The following is an 18,386-nucleotide window of genomic DNA, read 5'->3' as shown; positions in this document are numbered from 1 at the left end:
TGGTCCCGGCTTACTAAACCAGAAGCTCCGGCACTATGGCCAAGTCAGTAACCAGAGATCCTCAGATGAAGCCTTTAGTATTCGACAGTCAGGATGTGGAGGCAGGTCCTTCTCTTACCTGGCTCTCTCCTACTGGAACCATTTGCCACCCAACACCTGAATGTGTACAGACCATATCAAATTTAGAAAGCTGCTTTTGTGCTGTTTTAACTTTGCATTTCATTTTTGGCTGCGTTTTTGCTTCCTGCACTGAGATACCCCTCTTGGGGTGATTCGTGTGCGTTATCAAATGAAATTAAGATAACATAACCTCATAAAATAACTACAACAAAGCACAAACCAAGTAGTTGCAAACTTCAGTTGGGGAAAATGAAACAACTTTCTATGCAGAGTTTTGAAGCACAGAGGTGTGTTGCACACTGCTCCTGAGGTGTTCACAGCTGACCCCACAGTGTAAGGGCACATCTCTGTGTGCAGAGTGTTAAAGCACAGAAGTGTATTTTGCACTTCTTGTGAGGTGTTTGCAGCTGACCTAGGGAGGGTAGGGGCCTGCTGATATGTGTGCAGAGTGTGAAAGTACAGAGGTATGTACTGTGCAGTGTTCCTGAAGTGTTTACAATTAGCTCAGCAGTAATGGCACACTGCTCTTTCATCTACAGTACATCAGTTCTGGTTTCCTGGTGCACGCAGGTCTGCCCCACTCTGTACTTTGTAAAACTTGTGCTTCACTTGTTGCGTTTGATAAATCTGATATTAATCTTGCACTTGCAGGCTTCGCACGCGTTCAGTGATGTTGCTGCCTATTTCTCCGAAGAGGAGTGGAAGCTTTTCTACCTCTGGCAGGAGGAGATGTACAACATTGTGATGAAGGGGATTCAAGAGGCTGTCAACTCCCTGGGTAAAGTGTCTTCTTTTATAATGTTTGAATAACTGTTGCTGATCCCAGCTCGAGCATCATAAAAAGTGATCGATTGTTTCTATAGTGTGTAAAGTCAGTTGTATCAAGGTACCGGTCGCTTTCAGAGAGTGGTCAGAGAGAGTGTGATAGTAGGGGGTATATTTAATGAGATTTTTTGCTGTGTTTGCATCTCAAAAGTGACACAAAATCTTTTTTCCCTATTTACTTTCCAGCACAAAGCTTGTTTTGTCCTGAAAAATCACTCAAAAGTAACGCAAGACAGCACATCACACTGCTTTGCTTTACTTAGCACCAAGGGGCGTTTCATGTGTGGTGCATGAGTGTTCCCATGCACCCACCCAAAGTTTTTGAAGCAAAAGCCTATTTACTAAAAAAAAGTAGACAGAGTTTTGAGTCAAAAATAGCCCCTATTTCAAATAAACATTTTTATTTCTCCTTTCTTTTCTGACTTTGTATGTGTGCTGCACAGTACACCACACATACAAAGTGGGAAAGTATTAAAATGAGTCTAGGCATAGTATTTTGCACTGGAAGGGCATCCTTCTAGTACAAAATCAATGCTAGACTCATGCAGACACACTTGCACTATGGTGCTATGGTGTGTGCGTGGCGCACGGCTGTGTGATAGTGCGCTGGCACTAGGGAGATGGGAGGAGAGTGCCTTATCGCTGTAGATATGGCGCTCTCATTTTTAGCTGCTGTGCTGCTTGAGAATTTAGTAAATCTAGGCCTTGGCTTTACTCTCATTTTATTGACGTGGGAAGGATGAGAAGCTGAGCAGCAGGACTAGAACTCACTAAGCTCAGAATAGACATTGGTTTCTGCAGCAGATGCAGGGATCTGCTCAATCTTAATAAGGATTCTGATAGTTATTTTGCTCTGTTTAAGATTTAGCTAAAAACCTATTTTTCAGGGTAGAAATAAGAATAATAGCTCATATTGCACACCACGTGGTGACACTATGGACATCAGGGACATGTATTACAGACCATATTAAATAGATATCATAGTTTGGTGTTGTTAAAAATAGCACTGATCAAATGCATGACAGGGCGCAGGGCACTGGACAGAACACGAGGGGTTGTGTCCCCCACTTTCGGCCGCACACAGTAGCCTTGTCATGCTATCACTAAAAGCTGTTATTATTACCCCGTGTAGTGAAGATGTGAGTGACAAGGGGTTTCACTTCTATTTTTAGTGAATACAGTAAGGATAGAAATAGTTTGACTTCCCGGTCTCATGATAATTAGACCTAAATTACTCCACAGCTGGATGAAAATATAAAATATCGCCCGTTCATAACTTTTTCTCTGAATTACATAATCCATTTGTTTTTAGATCTCACCTATGCAGCATGCATGCACTGCATAGGAGACCTTTAGCTGTCGTGCAGCTCTTTTTCAAAGCACATACTCATGCTTGAGGCGGCATACACCTTGCGGGAGTGCGCAGCGACGTGCCTCAAGCACGCATGAGTATGTGCTTTGAAAAGAGCTGCTCTCCCCAGCGCGCACGCACCACTCGCGTGTGCACCCCTCTGCCTCTCTCTCCCGCTGCAGCCTGTTTTACTGGACCTTGCTCAGTGTTTTCCAAGACGTCGATATTTATTTCAGGACGATTACATTTTTTCCATCCTGTGATTTTCTTCTAGGCACACGTGCTTTCATCTCGCCCCAGCAGTTGAAATAATCTGTCAATACGAGCTAAGTTTTTTTGGAACAGTGAAATCAACGTCTTTTTTGGCACATTACAATAATTAGTAGGAGCCAGGGATACGCTGTAATACTTATTTATCTGTATATATACATTTAGACTTACAGATCCAAAGTATTCGTTCAACATGGGGCTTGTTGGGATTTGTACATACGTATGTTACTCGTGTTAAGGTAGGACAGTCATTGTGACCAAATTAAAAGCCTACTTAAGAAGATCATTGTTTCGTGTTTAAGACTAATATATTCACGCTGAAATGCGTCATCGCTCACCCATAAATCTATCACTTTACGAGTCTTATTCGGCTATCGTTCAGAATCTCCACCTTCAAGAACGGTAGTGTACGGGCTGATGTCTGCCAAGCTATTGTGTTTACATGAGCAAGTCTGAACCTGGATATGAGCACATAGAGTTGGCATATGAATCTGCTTTACTGATGTTGCATTGTTGCTCTGGGCCCTAGGACAGACACTACAGAGCTGTCAATGTTTCAAGCCCAAAAATGAGGATGACATTTGTGTGACTGCAAAAACCTGGAAGAGATGTCGTGCTGGACATTTTGGGAGAGTGCTGGTTGTTGTTAAATTGTGGGTTCATGCACTGTGGCACTATCCTGTCCTGGACGCCTTACCACATTAGGCGTGATAGCCATTTTTGTTCATTTTTGTCTAATAAAAATAAGACTGTGACTACCAGAATGCATTGACTTCTCAAATAAAAATCCAAGATTAGGTCCATTTGTCCTGATGTCCTGTTGCTGGGTTGTATCTTGGACCTCTTTAAGGAATTTTATGGGATTGCTGTGGGAAATGCTACATTTTTTAAAGTCCATTGCCCCAGTAACTTTGATCAGAACTGATAAGCAGAAAGATCCATTCATGGAGATGGGAAACGGTATCCTATTAATGTCGTTTTTTTAAATGCAGTGAAAAATGGTGCACTTTTACTCTTAGAAACAAGCATTGGCATAGCCAAGAGGTCTCCCCTTTGGGACCTTATAAGTGTTGAGCCACGCAACAGTTGATGTTGTTGCACCAAGGATATTGTGCTGCAAAACTAAATACTTATAAGGTCCCAAAAGCGAGACCTATTGGCTATGCCAATGCTTGTTTTAGGATGTATTTGTTTGAGACAAACATTTTGTTTCTATTTTAAAGTCCTATCAATGTCCACTACCAATAAAGAGAAAAAAACGAATTATTATTTAAGTTTAGGAGAAGTTCAGTGTATTGGCAGCAATATAGCATTTTACAACGCATCCTATCACATCTCGTACTTTTACAACGCGGTCGTTACTACAACTGTGTTGTTAGTATGCAATGCATTTACATCGCAAGTCATTACAACGACTTGCACTAGGGGTCGCGCTGGACTTACGAATAGTTTTAATTACTATTCCTATTCCAGTTTGCGCAACAGTAGGGAAGGTGTTGGAATTTATTTCCAATACCTGAGCGCCACCTAGTGAGAGTCGTTGTAATGACTTGAGATGTAATTGCATTGTGTAATAACAACGCTGTTGTTATAACAACCACGTTGTAATGGTAGCGCAATGCAATGACAGCGTTGTAAACGCTGTTTTCCCTTGCAAGGCAGGAGCCATTGGTAGTGGGTAAAGCACTACATCAAACACTGCAATCTGTGAGGAGAATAAATTCCATCCCCAGCAGCTTTCTAATACAAGCTCACTTAGGGGTTGTTCTAAAGCGACTGTCTCGGACTGTGGGTATCACCGTGTGACACTTCTCAGTGACCGAATTGTCGTCTGTGGAAATGTCAGGCCAGTTCCAACTTAAGAAGATCTGTTGTAGTTTAAAGCAATACCATGGTAATTGATATATGGCTAAGATGTGGCCAGCAACCCTCAAACCATGGCAGGGGTGAAAAAATTAAGGATTTCTGAAGCTGTTGGCCTGTAATTATACATGTGGCCTTTTTACTGCATGTATTTCTTCAGAAAAATACTTCAGGGGCAGGTTTACTTTTTCATTTGTGTGTGGCTAAGATATTATTTTGAAGAATAACAACCTTGTCCTCTCCAGCTGCCAAAGCGCATTGAAAAAAGTAAGAGAACTGTGATGCCATGCCCAATGGAGGCAGGGCGAGTAAGCGTGGGGGCGGGGTCAAGGGTGTGTCTAAAAAACTGGCATATTCTGTAACTTTCGTCAGTCTTTCACCTTCAGGTATATACATATAAAATAACACACATCTTAAATGTAAAATAAATGCAAGTTAAGTTCATGAGTGTGAAATGCACGGGCATACATTATGAAACATCTATCAGTTAATGCACTGCAGAGGCTTGTGTCTGTAACCAGACAGCCACAGAAATGGAAACTGGTTGGAGCAGCGTAGAATAGTTAGGGGTGTAACACAGGTCCCTGCGGCGCGGGGAATTAATAAAGAGCACATAAGAGGGTCCCTGAAAAAATACAATTTAAGGGGGAAATAACCAGGGAAAACAACAGTAATAATAAACACAAATACTCCCCCCCTAACTTATTCTTAGTAATCAGTAATGTATCCATAATATTATGTCCCGCAAAACAAGTGATTTAAGTCATTTATTATCAAAAAATATTTTGTTGAGATATTTTTTATTTAGCTTTAGAAAATTACATGTTCAGACATACTACATATACTAAACAATCCACATTATGCATAAATCGGAAAAGAGCCCCAAGAAACACATAAAACATTTCATACAAAGAACGCACATGTCTCCAGAATAACAAACACCAACAGGACCATTTAGGGCCCCATTAGGATGGCGGGCGGATCGCCCCCGCCAGGCCAGCGGTAGCCACCGCCGGCCTGGCGGGTCGATCCGCCCGCCATCCGTGCCGGAATGACCTCCGCCATATTATTATGACGGAAAGACCGTCCGCCAAGGCGACCGGGAGCAAAAAGGGTTCTATATAGTGGTGGTGTCTATCAGACACCACCAGCCATATTAGAATGGGTATTTTACAATGCCTTGCCGCCACGGAAAGGCATGCGGAGTTTGCTTTGGGGGCCCGTTGCGGGCTCCGAGGGACTCCGGGGGGGGGTTGTGCATGGAAGTGCACAGCATGCCTTCCTGGCATTTTGGCGGGCGGTGCTGAGTGCACTTCCCGCCACAATGTCAGGAATGCTGGATGCGCCCGCCACTGTGGCGAGCGCATCCTAATTGCAGGCACGGGACCCTCGCCCTTATGGCGGGCGGTCACCTTCTATGATGGGATGGCATCCTAATGGGCCCCTAAGTGAGACAGTGATAAAATAGGTAACAAATGAACATACACAAAACATAACATAAAATGTGTAAAAACCACAGACGGAATGCGCCAACGCTCGTTTCGGAGGTACCATGTACTAAAAACACTCCTTCATCAGAGCGCTGAATTAATGATTAGTGCAGTGGTCCAAAGGCCATCTGAATTGCATATGCTGTGCCCATATATCTTAGTACACCGGGGCTCAGTACAATGTAAAACACAAGTTGTCTCAGGATTCCAAGTATGCGCCGCAGGGTCTCAGAAACAAATAAAGAGGACAGAGGCACAGGAGTTGTATCACTCATAACTCCAGCCAGCAAGCAGGTGTCTAGAGGCTGGAAAGACTAATATTAGTGTGATCAGCCGTTCTATAATTGAATGGTCGGTACGTGTATCCTCAAAAGCGAGTGACTATGGGTTCAGGAGGTAAACGTGGCACCATAAAGATAACGATAAATGCAACATGGCCATGACGGCAACTCTGTACATATTATCATAGAACAATAAGACGCTGAGTCAGAATCCGGGCTTCCAATGTTGTCTCCCTGCCGTTAGTGTGTGTCACATAACTAATCTAAGACTGTCCCGAGGTGTATATACCTGCGGCGCGGGGGTCTATGGTACACCCCTTTAAAAAGCACCCACTTCAAAGCTCAGCTGGTAACGCCTTTCCAATACCAGTCAGAAAGACTAAATCTGTGTCATCAGGAAACGTCAAATGATTCTATTCATTAACTCCTTCTCCGCTCATGACGAGCTCAGCTCGTCATGAGTTGCGCCGCTCGCATGTAACGCGCGTTTTAAAAAAACGCCGCTTACAGCGGGAAAAGCCGCCACACGCATGCGGTTAAAGACAATACCGTCTTCAGAGGTCCCTTTACATTTGCAGATTGACCTCTTGTGATTTACATTTCTTTCAGGCAGACACAACCTGGCAAGACACTTGGTTTAGCTGTCTGTCCCTCCCTCAGGGGCAAAATAAAGGAGACTCCCTGCCTGGCACTGCTGCTGAAATATCTCATCTCTCAGAATTAACCATTCTGGGACAGTTATCTCTGCACAAAAAGTAGATAAATTGTTTTCCTTAAATTTAAATAGTATGGGCAAGTTGTGCCCCTCCGATCCCACCCACTTCGGCCACTGGTCTTCTCACATATTCATTGGTAAGTGTTGTGTGCCCCTAGTGTGACTATGTGCATTGTGCGTGCTGTTTTCATTAATTGCATTTTAATGTTTTTAACCTCCCGACCCTTTCCCTTACTGAGTACTGGCTCCGCTTCATATCGCTGCACTTTGACAGCTAGTGGGGTGCTTTTTCTGCTTATTTTGCACTGGTAGTGCATCTTTTGCACACGCCCCTTTCCTAGCGCCGGCCTCAGCGTTCGACCCCAGCGGTACCCGGAAGTGAGGCGGGACCGCATTGCACCGGGGTTGACGCTCTAGTCGGCAGATCATCCGACCGCTTATAACGTCATGTGCCAGCGACCGCGCAGCGGACGCGCGCAGCGGGCGCGCCGTCTGCGCGCCGAAGGAGCGCCAAAGGAGGGCCCGTCTGTGCCCGTCCGTGTCCCGGACGGGCCCAGGGCAGGGCCCCCAGGGTGTCTCATTTCGCACCAGCCCCGCGCTGCACTGAGTTATACTCATGCAGACTTGATGGCTCTTAGATCCCGTGGCTGCGTGGAGAGTAATACTTGGGTGGTAAGCGACAGCCAGGCCAGAGTGTGCTCGGCTTGTAGCTACCGCCTCCCCAAGCCTGGGGTCCATCCTGCCCAAACTAGCCTGGATACCATCAGGATCCGAGCGGCCCTTATTAATGCTAGATCTCTAGTGAGACACGCAGCGGCTATCTTTGACATCCTAGTGGAGAATAGGCTTGATCTATTCTTCATTACGGAGACCTGGATGAATGACTCATGCGCCCCGGTGGTAGAACTTGCAATTCCACGAGGGTTTAAGATCACTAGAGCAGACCGCCCCAGTGGTAGAGGGGGAGGGATCGCAGTGATCTACAGAGAGCATTGGACCCTCGTATGTGAACCCCTGGAAGGCTTTAGTGAAGCGGAACTCCTGCACTTCAGCCTTGCTTTTAACTCACACTGGACATTAGGTGGCTCGCTAGTTTATCGCCCTCCAGGTTACGTTGGCAACTTCATAGGGGATCTTGAAGAAGCCATCATACCCCGCACACTTCAGTTTGCAAAATATCTCCTCTTGGGGGATTTTAATATCCATATGGATATTTCGGATCGCAGTGAGGCAATTAGATTTGGTGAAACCTTATCAATGGCCCATCTTAAACAATGGGTGGAGACCTCAACGCATGTGGGTGGCCATGTCCTTGATCTAGTCTGTTCCAATTTTAACATCATTATGGAGCGGCCAGAACCTATGACCTGGACCGACCATGAACTGATTAGATTTTCTTGGACATTGGCTACTGACTCTGGATCAATGTCAACTTATCCTCAGGCCCATCAGCAACGTATTAATGTTGCATCCCTTTCCGAATTTCTCTCTGGCAGCCAGCCGTCGCCGACTATGGAAATCAATGCAGCGGTTGACGCTTTTAACACCTGGATGGCGAACGGCTCGGCAGTTTCCTTGCAGAATAATCGTATCTGCCGACCTCGCTTCTTGCCTTCCCAGCCCTGGTTTACCCATGGGCTACGGGAGCAGAAGTTGAAGTGTAAGAAACTGGAGAGGGCATGGAGGCTTGACTATTCACCTGAGGCGAAGAAGCTGCTGCGCTGCTCCCAAAAGGAATACTACAATGAAATTAAGGCGGCCAAAAGTAGCTACTATGCTGGACGTATTGAAAAAGCCAGTAATAATAGTAAAGAAATTTTCGCCATAGTCCAGAGTTTTCTTTCTCCTAGAGCCGCGCTACCTACTCTACCTTCTTCCAATCAATGGTGCGAAGAGCTTTCAAATTTCTTCTCCGAAAAGATTCTGAAGATCCAGCAGGATCTCCAAACTGCTTTGAACAAGTCCCAGACATCCATTTCACTGCCTATATTGACAGCTGCTCCGACGGAGGGTTTGTTTACTTCCTTCTCCCCAGCTTCTGAATTGGATGTTCTGTCAATCCTGTCTGCCCTTAAATCTGGATCGCCCTCCGACCCCTGCCCTGCTAGAGTTCAGGGAGGGGTGTCGTCTATAGTCTGCCAGGAAGTAACTAGGATTGTTAATTTATCTCTTTGTTCGGCTTCCGTGCCTCTGAGTTGGAAGCAAGCCAAGCTCCTCCCGCTATTGAAAAAGTCCGGCCTGGATCCCGATGAGCCCTCCAGCTATTGGCCCATATCTCTTCTGCCAGCTTTGGCGAAAACATGTGAAAAGATTGTTTTTAGACAACTTGAAGGGTTCATTGAGTCTTCTCACGCGCTCCATCCTGCCCAATCGGGGTTTAGAGCGGCCTATAGCACCGAAACGGCATTAATTGAGGTTTCAGAGGCTATTCAGGAGTGCCTGGATGGAGGTGGCAGGGCGGTTCTGATTTTACTAGACCTCTCTGCCGCCTTCGATACGGTGCCCCATTCGATGCTTCTGGCCAGATTGGGTGCCATCGGTATTTCAGGCTGTGCTCTGGACTGGGTGACCTCATTTTTGAAAGATAGATCACAGCAAGTGTGGATGCCCCCCTATGCATCCAAGGTTAAGGAACTAACCACAGGAGTTCCGCAGGGGTCTACCTTAAGCCCTTTACTTTTTAATGTTTATGTGACCCCCCTGGTCTATCTAGCTGAGCAGCTGGGTGCCAAAATAATGGCTTATGCTGACGATACCCAGCTGCTCTTCACTTGGCCAAAAAACCACTTAGACCCCTCGACCGTCCAGAGTTGTTTGTCGCGAGTTTTCCGTTGGCTAGCATTGGCCCAACTTAAATGTAACGAGGAGAAGACAGAGATCCTCCTCTATGGATCTTTCCCGGATAATTTCAGGGAACAAATCTGGCCCTCCGATCTACCCTGTCCGAACTCAACAGGAGACCCTGTAAAGAACCTAGGTGTCTGGTTCGGGCAGGATTTAAAGTTCGGGGAGCATATTAAGAAACTAACCGGTACTTGCTATGCCACTCTAAAGACCCTCAGAAGGTTTTTCCCCCTCATTCCTGGTGAGGCTAGAGAGACTGTGCTAAGAGCGCTGATCTTGTCACGCTTGGACTATGCAAATGCACTCTTTAGCGGCCTACCAGACTATATGGTCCATCGACTCCAGGTGATTCAAAACTCGGCAGTCAGACTGATGTTTCAATTACCCAGAAGATCCAGTGTTCGTGGACATCTGCGTAGTCTCCATTGGCTACCTATTGCCAATCGAATTCTGTTTAAAATTCTGGTTTTGGCCTATCGTGCTATCCACCAGTTGGGTCCAGTATATCTGCGGAATAGATTTGCTCTCTATGCTCCTAAACGGGCTCTCCGCTCCGCCAACTTGTGCCAGATGGTCCAGCCTAAGTTTAAGCTTTCAAGAACAGGAGGCAAATCCATCTCTGTTAAGGCAGCCAGAGCATGGAATGCTCTTCCCTTGGCTCTTCGCACTGCTCCCTCACTTTCTCAGTTTAAGAAGGGACTCAAAACACATTTGTTTAATATCACTCTGTAATTTCTTTATTTGTTATGTTGGCTGCTCCGTTTTTTCTCACTTACTCACCGCGCCAGGATACTCCTGAGTAATAGAGCGCGGAATAAAAGGCTTTATAACATAACATAACATCTGTGAGAAGGACATCCATGCAGAGTTCGTGCACAGTTTTCAAACATGCACAGTGAGAAGGAAATCTTCGGTCTTGTTCAGGAGCCCAAGGACCACAAAGTACTGGCAATTGTGTGTGGTGCCACAGGTGTGGAGTTGTATCTTGTTGTTGTCTACCTTCCTTGTTTTCTCGCTGTTTTAAATGAGCTCAGTGCACTGTGGGTTGGCTGAAACAGTAGTCCTTTGCCAGGAGGGGTCTGGACAGTTAATGCACTGTGATGTAGAGTTCTTTGAAGAGGGGAGTCTTCAAATCTTTCCTAAATTGGAGCAGTGTTGGAGTGGTCCTGATAGACACTGGGTGTTGTTCCAGATTCTGGGGGCAGAGATGGAACACGCCTGATTCCTGTTTTTTTCCTTTTTAGGTCTCGGCTAAGCTCGGGGAAGCGCGTTCTCGCCGAGAACCTATTGTGGCCGTGTCTGCTTCCCAGGAGACAATCCTGGCCACGCGCATCGCCTTGGAGGCGATTTGAAACTGGCACGCGCCGCGCTCGCCGTGGCTGTCTCCTGGGAAGCGCAAACATACACAGGCACACCTCCCCCTGCACGCATGCGCACACACACACAAGCGCACATACACGCACGCACACAGAGACACTCCCCCCCTTCACCCCCCGCGGTCGCACACAGAGACACACACACAGGAGCGCACACACACACACACACACACACACACGAGCGTCCCCCAAGGCCCACTTACCGCCAATCCGGTGTTCTGTCGCCTCCGCGGGGCTCTTCCTCAGGCATGGGAGCCCCGCGTCACCACTGCTCCTCGGACCAGGAACTCCGTGGGCGCGGGCTTGCGCACAAGACGGAAGTCCCGCCCCCACGCTAGGTTTCGTTTTCGAGTGCGCGTGCACATATTGTTGTATCTGTGGAATTAGGTACATTGCTTTTATTACAGACTAATAACAAAAACAGCACCAGTTAAACTGCGAAGGGACAACGCAGTGAATGAATTTCAAAAAGCTGCATAGAGCCATGCAGGAGAGTGTAGGAGCTGGCGCAGAAACTGTAATGCTGGAGACAGAGTAGGGCATGCACTTTAAGGGCAGAAAATTGAGGAGCCGGAAGTCTGCGAACACTGTCTCCTGTCTTCACAGGCAGGGAGTGACAGTCTGGCAGCCATCTGCACACATGGGCAGAGTTTGGGGTTTGCTGTTGGCAGTCAACACGACCACCCTTTTGAGCTGGCCTCTAGCTGTAGGCAGGAGGCTGAAACCAGAGTTTTGGAATCTTGGACACATTTGACCAGGTTTGCTCAGAAACGGCCTGGAATCAGGGGCTGACACACACGCACACGACTTATGCCATTTTCCCAAGCTACTGCAAGTCCACAGGGCACGATTTTTGTTGCCGTCGTCACACCTCATGACGCATTAAGATTTTATTCTGATCTTGTACTGCACTACGTTACTAAAAAATTAAATTGCAGGGCGTCCCATTTTACTTTACGTGTAAAATGTTTGTGCAATTTGACCACCAAAGAATGTATTCTGTGGCAGCAAAAGTTGCGCAAAATATATAGAGCTTAATTTTTTTTGCAATATTTTTTTAACACAGAACTGTTCTAGAAGTGTTTATATCTGTCAACTGGTCCCATGTCATGGGTCTGGCTTTCAGACATTTATAACATTTGTGCCAACAAGAAAATGCAAGTAACCATGCTAACCCTGAAAGAACATATTGTATACCCTTGAGAGACCATGCTGAAACTACAAGTCCCAGCATGCTAAGGGCTGTTGGCTGAAGATTCGACCTCTTTGCATGAATCATTTTGACAACTATGTTTCTTTAACTTTTCACAAGATGTTTTGCCCCGGGTCAGCCGTGGAGGTGATCTGTACCAGAAGAATCCATTAGATTTGTCAAGTGCCCATTGAGATGCGTGCGGCTAGGGGGCTCCAGACATCATAAGATTAAGGCCAGAGCCAACGATGCTAGATGAGTTCAAGGCTGCCCTTGTGGTGCAATCTTGAGATACCCCGAGCATCTCGCCGTTCCTCTACAGGAACAACCAGTGAGAATATGATCTTGGGTACATATTTTTATTGCGCATTGACCTGGGAGGCCCCAGTACCTACAACTTTAAAACACACTGATGCACACGTTTATTAATCAACTAGAAAACATAATCTTCAAACAATTCTATAAAAATGAGCAATGGAGACCTAGGGTGAGGATAATACAGCAAGTTGCGCTTACTTCACCCTCCTGAGGCGGAAAGCCGGGAGGTCCTCTCTTTCTCATTTTAATTGTATGCTATTACTCCATCACTCGCACTTGATTAGAGAAGCGTTTTTAATGTATTGTACTTGTGGTGCTTTTCCGCTTGAGTAATAAGTGTTCGTTTGGCAGACACTTCAGCCTCTTCCCTTCGCTACTCGAGCCCCCTCTCAGCCGAGCATTGACGCTGAGAGTGTGGTCCCGGGGAGGCGAAGCATTGACAGCGGCCATCTTGGGTGTGACTGAGCGCTCTGGTGCGCCCTAGCTCCCTATAAAAGGGGACGGCCCCCCTCCGCGTAGCGGACGCGCCGGACTCACACCGGAGTCATGCCAGAGTCCTGCCCGTCTGCGCCCGTCCGCGCCAGGACGTGCCCAGGGGCCTGTCACTCTGCCCTCCCCCCACCTGACCCAACTTCATACTCAAGCTCCCACCTTCTGCAATTAAACCATGCCACGCCTCTACCTAAATCCCTTTGCAAACATGCGTTAGACCCCTCACATAACCAATACCACTGCCGACACTGTCCTTATCAACTGATCAAACCGGCAGAGATCAGGCAAAGAGAAGCACAAAATCTGAATATGGCACTTCTGAATTGTCGTACCCTGCCAAAACACGCTCTAGAGATCTCATTCTTACTTCAGGACGGGGCTTTGGACGCATTGTTCCTTACTGAAACATGGCTAGGGCCAAGTTCAGGCCCAGATATTGTTCAGGCCCTACCTCCGGGCTACCTAATCCAACATCTTGACCGAACAGGGCATGTAGGTGGTGGGATCGCCATCCTTTATAAGGAGCATTTAGTCTGTCGCTTCTTAGACAGCCCACTGCGGGACTGTGAAAACGCCCATTTTTCGATCACCCTCTCACCCTCAGCCTCCTTTACGGGGCTTTTAGTTTACCGTCCACCAGGATCCCTAGGACAATTTCATAAGACATTGCTGGAAGCTGTTGTGAACCTTGCCAGCTCGGCCTCTAATTTTACTATATTAGGAGATCTGAATCTCCGCTTCGATGATCCACATGATACGATAGCCGTGGATCTGACCCAAGATCTAGAGACCTGCGAAATGATCCAAAAAATTCAAAACCTCACACACATAAAGGGACACCTGCTCGATCCCATTTTTTCCAACATTGTCGATCTAACTACTTTGCATCCGATCCCCATCCCATGGTCAGATCACTCCATCATACCCTTCTCTTGGAGCTCTCTTCCATCAGCCCCGGCCAAACCGTTTAGTACCAAACAGATAAGACCCTGTTCCAAACTTAATATAAACGAATGGTCGGAAGCACTAAGGATCTCTTTACCAGCTGCTAACCATGACATAAACCAAGCAAACACAGAGTTCAACCAGTGGATAGGGAACTCAGTGGATGCCATCCTACCTAAGAAACCTGTATCCCAAAAAAGGGGATGCATTAACCATCCTTGGTTTAGTCCAGAGCTCCGGAAACTTAAACAGAGCTGTAAAAAAGAGGAGAGATTATGGAGGAAAAATTTTGACCCAGCAATCAAAACCAAATACAGAGCCTCCATCAAAACCTACAAAGCTGCACTAAAGACTACTAAAATAGCCTTTTATTCAGAGAAAATCTCTGCATCCCCCAACTCTTGAAAAGAAATCTTCACTATTTTCAAAAGTCTGCTAAAACCCCCTGATCCCTTCTTGGCCCCTCAATCATCGGTCCTTCGCTGTGAAGAATTGGCACTCTTCTTTCACAATAAAATTCAAAATATTCTTCTGGCCCTCCCACCCATCACCATCCTTGATCCTTCGCCGCTACCCACACCCCTCTCTCAAGGCTCCACTCCCGAACTTTCTTCCTTTTCCCCCCTCACTAAGGAATTATTTCCCTCCCTTCTTAACTCAATCAAAAGTGGCTCTCCCCTTGACCCCGTCCCAATTAACACCCTGAAGCTAGTCCAGCCCATTATGGAAGCACCAGTTATTAACCTGATTAACACCTCGATCGAAACAGGAACAGTCCCAAGGGACTGGAAAATGGCCATGGTCAAACCATTGTTGAAAAAACCTAACTTGGACCCTGGAGACCTATCTAATTACCGTCCCATTTCCCTTCTCCCGGGTATTAGTAAATTGGCAGAAAAACTCATTAACCAGCAACTGTCCTCTTTCCTGGAGGCCTCCAATTTACTCCATCCCTCTCAAACTGGCTTCCGCCCGGGACAAGGGACGGAGACGGCGCTTCTTAAGGTGGTTGAGGAGTCTAGGAGGATCCTGGAAACAGGTGGCAATGTGGCCATCATCCTCCTGAACCTCAGTGCCGCCTTTGATACGGTAAGTCACCGTATCCTTCTAGCCCGTCTAAACGAAATCGGAGTCTCGGGAAAAGCTCTTTCCTGGCTGGAATCCTTCCTTTTGGAAAGATATTTCAAAGTATTTGAAGGAGACTGCCACTCCGTGCCACTACCCCTGCAGTGTGGGGTGCCACAGGGCTCCTCCCTCAGCCCCACACTTTTTAATGTGTACATGTCCCCTTTAGCTAAGATAGTAGCCCCCTACGGAATTGAATTGGTCAGCTATGCTGATGACACTCAGCTCGTGGTCTCTCTGAATCAGGCTGAATTATCACACACGAGTCTGAGTGACTGCCTGGAGGAGGTATCAAAGTGGATGAGCCTGTCCCAGCTAAAACTTAACAACCAGAAGACCGAACTGATGTTATTGGGCAGGAAGGCATCATTTAACTCCCCCACGCTATGGCTATCTTCTATGGGCGCTAGCCCAACTCCCAAAAGCGTGATTAAGAGCCAGGGTTTTTGGCTAGACAATGATCTTACATTCAAAGCACAAGCCAGAAAAACTGCGGCCACCTGCTTCTGCTTGCTCAAATCCATCCGTAAAATCCTCCCTCAACTCCCCGACAGAGCCAAAAAAATCCTGCTCCAAGCCTTGATTTTGTCGAGGCTGGATTACGGGAACGCGCTGTACCTGGGAGCCCTAGTCTCTGTAATTCAGAAATTACAGGTAGTACAAAACTCCGCTGCCAGATTGCTGACGAGCACCAACCACCGCTCCTCAGCTAAACCAGCGTTGAAATTGCTTCACTGGTTGCCTATACAGGAACGGGTACATTTCAAGGCCCTCTGTATAGCCCACAAAAATCTTCAGGGTAAAGGCCCCCCCATTCTTGCCAATCTGATCAAACCACACAGAACCCCCAGAAACCTCCGTTCCAACGAGCTTAACCTGGCACAAGTCAGCAGAATCAACAAGGCTCGCACGGGTGGTCGCCTCTTCTCCTACAACACCTCAAGGTTGTGGAACTCCATGGCCCTCCCGCTGCGGCAAGAGCCCAACCATCTTGTCTTCCGTAAGGAACTAAAAACTTGGCTCTTTCCTACAACATAATGATACCTGACCTCGTCCCTTTCAACCTCCCCTTTCGCAGCTGCAAGCGCTGGGATGCCTCCGGGTAGCCATGCGCTATACAAGAATCATTTCAATTCAATTCAATTCAATTCAATTATTTGTGAAAAGTTGAAACCCAGAAAAAAACGAAAGCGATAACAACATTTCTACCAGAAATGTCATCGTATAGGCAAAGCTGCCCTTAATTTTCAGCATGGAACAATTCACAATATAGGAGGAAGCCTTTTAATTGGATGAACTACTGTGGGTGCAGAACAGAACTGCCTGGTTCTCATCTAACTTGCCACTCTATGTGTGGGTAGCTCTGTCTGTATGTAGGTAACTATATGTGTGTGTGTAGGTAGTGTGGGTGGCTCTATTTGTGGGTGGGTTGATCTATGTGAATAGCTCTGTGTAGGTAGCTCTGTATGGTGGCTCTGTGTGGGTGGCTCTGTGTGTGTGAGTGGCTTTGTGTGTGTCGTGCAAATGCAATAGGTCTCAGATTTGAGAGAGATTAAGCTATTGACATTGTAAATGACAATGCAGTTTCTTTAAATGTTTTAAAAACAAAAACATAAACAAAAATAATGTCATGAGCAATGCCAATAGCTCTAACTTTAACAATGCCGAGACCATTGCATTGTAAATGCTTGTTAGTACTTCTTAGTCTGCAGCCTGATGGTGTCCTGGCTGTGGGTGTGCTTGGAACCACCAGAGATGCTCACCTTGTCCGCTAGATAAACGAGGGTGCTGGTCGGGATGGCTTTGTAAATGATGCCGCTGGTTCTGAAGATCTAGTGGGTCAGCAACGGGGGCCAATGGAGTTCCTTCGGGATGGGGGTGATGTGTCCATATTTCATCAGGCCCTGGATTAGACGCGCTGCAGCGTGTAGGATCCCCCTATGGGGTGTCTGAGCGGAGTCCATTGAGTTAAGCATTATCCTCATCCAGATGCAAGAGCATCTTCTTCTTTAGAAGGGGGAGCTGGTATCAGGCTGTCTTTGTTTTTTAGCAGTGTGTTCCTTTATGGTGAGGTTGGTGTCCAGAGTGAATCTAAGTGACCTGGTATTCAGTGAAAGGCGGGGTTTGTAACCTTCAAGGTTCAAGTCATTCTCCTAGGTTTGTTCTGTGTCTTGTTAGTTGTTCTTGGCAAATAACAAGAATTCTGTCTTGGTTGGGCGGAGCTTCAGGCCGGTGCTGGACAGCCAGGCCTGGAAGATGTGCAGGCATTGTTTCAGGTACAGGAGACTTTTAAGTAGAGCTGTGTGTCTGCGGCACATTGAATCTTGATGCTGTTTTCTGTGAGTAGAGCAGCAGGCTCCCCAATGTAAAGGTTGAAGTTGACAGGAGTATATATTGAACCCTGGTGGGCTCCACACGTGATAGAGATCTTTGCGGACCCAGAGGTGCCCATGTGAACAAGATGGTGTTAGTTGGGCAGGTACGAGGAGAGACTGTGAAGGACATCGCCCGTGAATTGCATTTGAGACTCCTGTGTGCATATCAGGGTGGGATGGTTGAGTGTATCGAATGCAGATGAGGTCCCGCAGTATCAGGAGGCCGGGTCATCTTCATCCGTGGTCAAGAGGCCATCTCTTCGATGTGTGAGGTAGCGGTCACCATCCTGTACCCGATCTGAAGCGTGACTGGCTGTCGTGCAGGAGACTGCTAGCATTGATGTGATCCTGAATTTGAACATAAACTGCTTTTCAATGGTCTTGCCGACGAATGGTAGGTGAGCGATGGGCCAGTAGTCGGCGAGAGCATCAGGGTCTTGTGTATGTTTCTTTAGGAGTGGACACCGGACTTCCATCCCTTCTGACGTCACTGCGCCACCTAGTGGCAAGCAGAATAAAATTTAAAGCACTCACCCTGGCTTTTAGATCTCTGTTCGGCAACTGCCCAAATTACCTGAAAGCTAGACTACCAAGATACACCCAAGCCCGGTCCCTTAGATCCAACAACAGTGTACGCATTACAGCCCCTAGAGCAAAAAGAGCCAGGTTAGGTGGACGCACCTTCTCGGCCAATGTGCCGGCACTATGGAACTCGCTACCCCCTGCTCTCCAACAGGCTCCATCCGAAGCATGTTTCAAGCGATTACTGAAAACCTGGCTGTTTGCCCAACCACGCTAGGCACC

At 46.9% G+C, this 18,386-nt stretch overlaps 1 protein-coding gene across 1 annotated transcript in view; it reads left to right on the top strand.

Moving 5' to 3' along the window:
- The window catches only part of LOC144767904 (uncharacterized), a 62,304-nt gene that overhangs the window by 4,794 nt on the left and 39,124 nt on the right, over positions 1–18,386 (top strand). The window contains exon 2 of the mRNA XM_078651245.1: positions 772–898. Coding sequence (XP_078507371.1) covers positions 772–898 — 127 coding nt within the window. The remainder of the gene's footprint in view (positions 1–771; positions 899–18,386) is intronic.

Source organism: Lissotriton helveticus, chromosome 7, assembly GCF_964261635.1.
Source record: "Lissotriton helveticus chromosome 7, aLisHel1.1, whole genome shotgun sequence".
NCBI classification, from domain to species: Eukaryota; Metazoa; Chordata; class Amphibia; order Caudata; family Salamandridae; genus Lissotriton; species Lissotriton helveticus.
Note: the sequence above shows the minus strand (reverse complement) of the source record. Positions and strands in the feature narration are given on the sequence as shown.